This window comes from Galeopterus variegatus, unplaced genomic scaffold (genome assembly GCF_000696425.1).
Source record: "Galeopterus variegatus unplaced genomic scaffold, G_variegatus-3.0.2 Scaffold1895, whole genome shotgun sequence".
Taxonomy (NCBI): domain Eukaryota; kingdom Metazoa; phylum Chordata; class Mammalia; order Dermoptera; family Cynocephalidae; genus Galeopterus; species Galeopterus variegatus.
The window spans coordinates 293,723-301,802 of NW_007728006.1; the positions used below are offsets into that span (position 1 = coordinate 293,723).

At 38.6% G+C, this 8,080-nt stretch overlaps 1 protein-coding gene across 1 annotated transcript in view; it reads left to right on the forward strand.

Annotated features, from left to right (window-relative positions):
* The first annotated feature begins 4,077 nt into the window (after window positions 1–4,077).
* CASP1 (caspase 1, apoptosis-related cysteine peptidase) overlaps window positions 4,078–8,080 on the forward strand; it is a 14,337-nt gene continuing 10,334 nt past the window's right edge. The window contains exons 1-2 of the mRNA XM_008579483.1: window positions 4,078–4,116; window positions 5,826–6,092. Of these exons, the coding sequence (XP_008577705.1) occupies window positions 4,110–4,116; window positions 5,826–6,092 (274 nt within the window). The 5' untranslated portion in view covers window positions 4,078–4,109. The remainder of the gene's footprint in view (window positions 4,117–5,825; window positions 6,093–8,080) is intronic.

An 8,080-nucleotide genomic window follows, 5' to 3' on the forward strand; every position in this document is an offset into this window, starting at 1 on the left:
TTTTTTTCCTCCCTCCTGTGACTCTGGCCTCTAAACTTTGTTCATATTATTCTCTGTCACTGGATTGCACTGGACTCACATCTCTACTCTCTAGATATTAAAAACAAACAAAAAAAAATTGTGAACTTTGGAGTAAAGGAATCAAATTGCACTTTGCACTCACAGACCATTGCCATCGAGAAAGAAACATCCACTCTGAGCCTCAATTTAGTGATCTTTAAAATTGAGTATTATTAATAATTTCCCAGAATTGTTGAGTGGGCAGCAGGATCTCTCTCAGCACCTAGAACACAGGAATGATCCAGTAAATTAGTTACCTTCTCTCCCCTCCCGTGATCAGTCTTGAAACCATCCCTCCTGCAGGTACAGCATGTTTTGCCATCCTCAACAGCCTTACCTGTTTGCTCCAGGCTCGTTCATTGACTTTTGTTTGATTTCTCACCACGCTTTTATGTATACCCTCTTTTATTGCCATTATAATTATTCTTTATGCTTATGCTTATACTTTATCTTCTCCAAATTATCTTCAGTTCCATAAGAGCAGGTACATAATCATATCCTCTGCTGACATACTCTGTATTTCCCAGTGCAGTGCCAGCTAGAAGGGTAGCACACCACACAGAGCAAAGATTGTGGGGAGGGGGGAAAGACTAGCTTCTCACTCAATTTCTGCAACTTGTGCTTGCCAAGTCTTTGATCCAACTTTTTACCAGGACTTCTTATTCACAATATGAAATTAATGCTTACCTAACCTGTCTAACCTACACAGTTGTGATAAGCCATGAAATAAAGCAAATGAAAAATTTAGGAATACTTTCCTTGGAAGTATATTTTGACATTACCTTGCTTCTGGAAAATAGCTCATGACTACTATAGATGGGAGATACTGAAGCGTGGTCTTTACACCTGTCATTTCATCTTATAAAGTAAGAATGATCATAAGCCTTCTCACACAGATGAGAAAATGGAGGCATAGAGACATTACCTAACTTGTCCAAGATCTACAACTAATAAAATGGAAGTCAATCCAGTACTATTAGATCTCAAAGTCCATGTTGATAATACATACAGAAGGGAGAAAGGTTTTAGACAAAGAAAAAATAAAATAACGTGTTATAGTTGATTAGTGCTCTCACTAAGTTGTATTAACAAAAATGCCCCAACAGCCAAAAAATTTAAAGAAAAATATGAAATAATTAAACTGAGCAAGTGACATTCAAAGGATTGGAAATGGCACAACCAGAACCCAAGCACAGGGATCTTCTGCCTTCTATTCAGGACTTTTCATAATATCTAGTCTGTTATTTAAAATGATATTGTTGCACAGACTTATCACAAGTAATTCTGACTTGAAAATTTCTAAATCATTATGCCTCATGTAAAATACTACTTACAGCTGAACTACTCCCTCTATCTATTTTCAGATGATTTTATCTATACAATGCTATTTTCCAGGTTCATGTACTAGTCGATAAACTGATCCCTATAAATTATCCCTATAAATTATCTCCATTCTGTCTACAAATCCCCATCCAGCTAGGGTAGTGGGAAATTCCATTGCAGTCACTGTGAAAACTACTTCTTCTTACCAGAGTTTTGGCTGATTTGTGGAGGTCTGAGAGTGTCCAGAAATCAAGGAAAGAAATTCTTCTCCAGTTCTGTTTATCATGTTACTAACTGGTCTTGTAAGTTTTTAAATTTTAATGTTGTTATGGTATAATTTACATGGAATGAAATGTATCCCTTTTAAGGATACAATTTAATTATTAATGATAAAAGTATTTTCTAGTGTAACATGATCCCAGTCATGATGCAGAGCATTTTCATCACTCCAGAAAGTTCTCTCATGACCTTTGCACTCAGTTCCCTCCACCTCCACCTCAGACTAGTGATCTGGTTTCTATTGCAATATATTAGTTGTTCTTACTCTAGAACTTCATATAATGGAAATTATAGGGTATGCATTTTTTGTGTGTATGGCTTCTTTCACTCATAATAACAGTATAGTGTTTTTATCCATGTTACAGCATGTATCAGTAATTATCTAAAAATTTTAATAATAATAAATAATTATATATAATTTTATAGCTGAGTAGTATTCCAGTGTATGTTTGTAGCACAATTTGTTTACTCATGCAGCTGTATTGGACATTGGGTTGTTTCCAGGCTTTGGCATCTTCAGTTGTGAGGAGACAGTGAACTCTTGGTATCTAGTGGCTCTCTGCTTAGTTTCCCAGGATGTGGAAATCAATGCTTACGGTTCTATATCCACAAACATATGACCTGACCACCCTTTCTGTGTCTTGGATGCCACCTTGGAGCACTCCAACTCACTGGTGTTTGGTCCTGGCTGGTGGAAAAACCTTCGTGTGAAATCCTTAGGCATTTGTGAAAATAAATAAGTAAATGAACAACATGGAAAAGAAGCAATACACATGCACTGTCTGCTTTCTTCCATGCCGTAAGTCTCCCCTGTGGAAAGGAGCACAAGACTGAGCTGCGAACAGATTGGGTAAGTGGCAAGGTAAAGAAAACCACTTTGAGAAACCACAGAGGCTAAAATCTACACTCTTGTCCTACTACACAGTAAATTCTATTCTAACTGAGATACATTTAACACTTAGCCTAGAGCACAGGAAGTAAAATGGGTGGCCCACATGTCAAAAGGTGAGTTTGTTTTGAATTATATAGAGTTTTAAAACAATAGTAATCCAGCCGTCAATATTTAGATATTTCGTGGGTGTGCACACACACACACAAATATACACAATCTGAGTGCTGTAGTAACTCTGAGTTATTATTCCCTTAAGATAATAAGGTAATAATCAGAAGAGCATTTTTTGGTAAAGATATTGATAAATGTGAAAAAAAATCTGCATTTTATTATTTGTCCATCTTCATTAAATATATCTATAAAATAATTGGCCACATGGAGTTTATTCCAGGGATAATCAATTGAACATGTGCATACAAAAAGCAGTGACCTCTTTGGACTTTCCCTGGTTTCTCTGTCCATAGTTCTACGAATCTTCCATTATTTCATCACCTACTTCTCTAATTCTTTCTCCTTTGCACTTACTATATTCTAGCATTCTGAATATCCCAGTTACATATGGGGCTTCCTGTTTGTCTTTCCCTCCTGAATGTGAGGCCAGGAGGCAGGGAGCACGGTCTGTTTTGACTGAACCCCCTGTATTTACAACAGTTTCTGGCATGGAGTAGGTCATCATACATGATTGCCAAATATATTAATAGAAAAAAATGTATGAAGAGTCTCACAAAAGATGAATTAACTAGATAATCTGCAAATAATTAATCTTGATTATTTTTCTAGTATGAAATATTTATTTGAAAAATAATATTACTTGTGTGCTTACCATGTGCCAGGCAAAATATTCTATGTGGTTTCCTCATTTTCATTCACTCAGTGCTCAAAATTGTGAAGGTATATACTATTAATAAATAAAATTATTTTACAGACAGAGGGATCAATAAATAGGAAACATCAATACTTTGCCCAAGAAGGACAGGTTAAAATGTCCAACATTTTGAGTCTAGAGCCTGAGCTTTTAATCTCTATGATACAATGTTCCTCAAAAGACAGCCATCTGAAAAGGAAGAGCATTAGATACAAAAAGATTTGATTTGGGTAAAATATGTTTTCATTTCTAAAAGCTAAACTGCTTCACAGGGGCATACAGCTCCAGGGACTCTCCCCAGAGCTGTGGGATAGGGCAGGGAAAACCCTGGTTCAGTTTCTCCAAAGGGTGAGTAATATTTCTGGATCACACTTCCTAATGAATGTGAGATTCCTTTTTGTGTGAGTTTAATTGTATACGTATACTTTCTCATTACTATTTCATTCTCCAAGCCCCACTCCCCTTCTATCCTGACCTGTTCCACGTGCTGGTGAAGAAAATTTTCCAAGGATACACTGCCTGAAAGAGTGAAAACTTTAGTAATCTAACTATATCTTTGGGAAAAAAAGAATAAAGACGTATATGCATGCACAGTGATTATTTCTCAATACATGTACACGCCCTGCTGAAAAGGAAGGTGGAACACACTTTCAGTTTCACACCGTACAAGAAGGGTAGGAGAAAAAAGCCATGGCTGGTGAGTTCCTTCTTGTTAAACAAACAGGTCTTGGGGAACAAATAGTTTTGGAACGATCTGGCTCTTCTGGAAGCCATGATTAGATTTTGTGAAAATTTCTGTGAGCAAAACTGAGGGAGAGGAAAAAAAAGGAGGGAAAGGGCTCAGAAGACTCGCAGGCTTTAGAAAGGACAGACAATGGTCAGAAAGGAACTGGGGCTTTACTGGTATCCTGCTGTCATTTCTCAATCTTAACTGAACTCTGAAATGTCATTAAGCCTCACAAAGGGTGCACAATTGGCTCAGGATGAATACCAGCAGCTGGTATCTCCAAAGGAAATGGGCTATCACTGTTTAATTATTTTATTATTCAGAGTTGAATAAACATGAAACAAAAGGATGATCTCTGCTTTTCAGGGACTAACACAGGGATAGTAAATCTCAGTCTTCAGGCCACTCTGCGAGCATATGTAGGTAATACTGAGAAAAAAAAAAGGGGACTGTGATAGAATTAGAGAAGGGATTACTGAACTGTGTGGAGACGTTTTACTGATTAAATCTGACGGTGATTCTTCCCTGTGGATGACGTGGGAGAAAAATGAGGCTGTTTTCATGACTTGGGAAATCNTTTCTGGATCACACTTCCTAATGAATGTGAGATTCCTTTTTGTGTGAGTTTAATTGTATACATATACTTTCTCATTACTATTTCATTCTCCAAGCCCCACTCCCCTTCTATCCTGACCTGTTCCACGTGCTGGTGAAGAAAAGTTTCCAAGGATACACTGCCTGAAAGAGTGAAAACTTTAGTAATCTAACTATATCTTTGGGAAAAAAAGAATAAAGACGTATATGCATGCACAGTGATTATTTCTCAATACATGTACACGCCCTGCTGAAAAGGAAGGTGGAACACACTTTCAGTTTCACACCGCACAAGAAGGGTAGGAGAAAAAAGCCATGGCTGGTGAGTTCCTTCTTGTTAAACAAACAGGTCTTGGGGAACAAATAGTTTTGGAACGATCTGGCTCTTCTGGAAGCCATGATTAGATTTTGTGAAAATTTCTGTGAGCAAAACTGAGGGAGAGGAAAAAAAAGGAGGGAAAGGGCTCAGAAGACTCGCAGGCTTTAGAAAGGACAGACAATGGTCAGAAAGGAACTGGGGCTTTACTGGTATCCTGCTGTCATTTCTCAATCTTAACTGAACTCTGAAATGTCATTAAGCCTCACAAAGGGTGCACAATTGGCTCAGGATGAATACCAGCAGCTGGTATCTCCAAAGGAAATGGGCTATCACTGTTTAATTATTTTATTATTCAGAGTTGAATAAACATGAAACAAAAGGATGATCTCTGCTTTTCAGGGACTAACACAGGGATAGTAAATCTCAGTCTTCAGGCCACTCTGCGAGCATATGTAGGTAATACTGAGAGAAAAAAAAGGGGACTGTGATAGAATTAGAGAAGGGATTACTGAACTGTGTGGAGACGTTTTACTGATTAAATCTGACTCACAGGGATAGTAAATCTCAGTCTTCAGGCCACTCTGCGAGCATATGTAGGTAATACTGAGAAAAAAAAAAGGGGACTGTGATAGAATTAGAGAAGGGATTACTGAACTGTGTGGAGACGTTTTACTGATTAAATCTGACGGTGATTCTTCCCTGTGGATGACGTGGGAGAAAAATGAGGCTGTTTTCATGACTTGGGAAATCCATGTGCTCTAAGCAGATGCGATCCTGAAGGAGAAGAGGAGGCAGTTTATCCGCTCAGTGGGCGCAGGTACCATCAATGGCTTGCTGGATGAACTGTTAGAGAAAAGAGTGCTGAACCAGGAAGAGATGGAGAAAGTAAGAGATGAGAACGCTACAGTTATGGATAAGGCAAGAGCTTTGCTTGACTCTGTCATTCCGAAAGGGCCCCAGGCATGTCAGATTTGTATCCTTCACATTTGTGAAAACGACTGCCATCTGGCGGGGATGCTGGAGCTCTCCTCAGGTAAGGGTCGATGACTCAGACTAAAGTTCACAGAGCCCTGTGTCTTTGTGTCCCAATCTGATTTCTTTATCAGTCGTGCCAGTTTGCAGACAACTTCTTTATCTCTGGCTTCAGGGCCCCATTTCTGTATCAGTGGTCCAATTGCACATCCCCTGATTTCTTCCCTTTCTTCCTGTTCCTTCAGTGTCATTGACCTTCTTTCGTCTGAAGTTCATTTCCTGTCCCGAGTATGTGGTCAGCTCATTTCTTGAAGTTCATGAAAACAATCTGAAAAGCTTCATACTGTATGCTCCAGTCCTCCTGGCAAGGCACGTTATTATTATTAATTTATTTATTTTTGTTAAGTCCAGGGGTGCTTATTTAGTTCCCTGGCCTGAAGATTTAAGGTTTGTAATCAAATACTTTTTGTAATTCTCTCCAAAATTTTGCTCTCTGGGAAGAATAAAATATATTTCAGTGACAGTGGAACACTCAGAGAATAAATTATATGTTTATAGAAAAGTGAGGATTTTAAGTGGACTCTTTTTTCTGTTGTCCGTTTGCTTTTCCTTTTGAGTAAGATTGTCCACCAGTGTGGTACCAGACTGCGGGCCATTCTGTGAGTCCTACTCCCTGCACCTCCAGTCTTCCTAAGGGCTGAATACAGGGCTCTGGCATCTGAACTGGTCCATGCTTGCAATCCCTTAGACCTCCCACATGGTGAAGATGGGAACTTTGGTGGACTCTGAGTCACTAATCCCTATTGTACCCAAAGCCACTTCAGAGGGTGATGCTCTTGCGAAGCAAGAAGCCTTTTTTCTAGGGATTAGGGGGAACCCATGCCTGACAGATCTGCAGATGTTTTCTGTGTTTATCAACATGTAATGAATTTCTTGTTTTTCTTTCAATACCTCTTTTTTTTTTTATTTTACACCCCCCACCACCCTCTAAATTAGAGACAACCAATCAATAACAATGAAGGTCAAGAATAAATGTAAAATAGCCAAGGTTTCTTCTTCCTTTCTCCATTCCTTTTAATCCATAATCCTTGAATCCTAGAGGCATTTACACAACCCACTGTGATAATTCCAACACCTGGAGTCTGCTTTTGTAGCTATCACATGATACCTCCTCATGCAGGAATGTTTTCAGGGCCATAGAATAACATAATTAGGTGTAATATTTGAATGTTCTCTAATGGGAGAGATCCGTCTAGAAGAAAGTTCTTGGCATGTGCACTTCAGCCATAACAAGGCCTCCTCCAGAAACTGTCCTTGAATTTATTGATGGTAATTGTAGCCCAGCAGTCTCAATGGGAAGGATGGAACAACCTGTTAGCCTGCTGCCTCAGGCTTGAAGTTTTGGAGACATCCTATGCCTCTCCTCCATACCAAGCATGGAAATGGACTCTATTTTGTCTGCAGAAATCTAGTCTTCAGTAGGTACTATGAAATGAAGACTTGGAGTATTCCTTATTTCTTAGCTCATGCCAATTGTTACACTTTGTGAAGTACATTTCTCAGGTGGGTGTTATATTGAGATCTTCATAAAAGTATAAATAAAATTAAATTAATTCATTGTCCTTGGAATTGACAATCCTCCAGACCTCGGTGGAATTTTATTAAAAATAGGTATGAGTGATTTTCTACATGGTTTAACTGAGGGTTTTCAGTGTTTTTCTCCTCAGAATAGGGCTCTTGGCACTGATGGACAGATTGCATTTACCTGGGAGGTTCCAGAGGTTGTGGTCAGAGCTCCTGTTACATACATAAATATGCAGCACCCTTTGTGGGCTGTCTGGCAGAATGACTTAGTGATTATGACCCCCAGGATTGATAGTGAAGACAGACTTATGTTCATACCCTGATTTCACCAATTTTCTGATCTAAAACACTTAGAAAATTTACTTAATCCCTCTGAGATAATGCATTAAGGAACTAAATGAGCTAACACCTGTAAAGGGTCAATCTACAAAATAACCAAGTAAAAATTGGTAGTTTCTTATTACT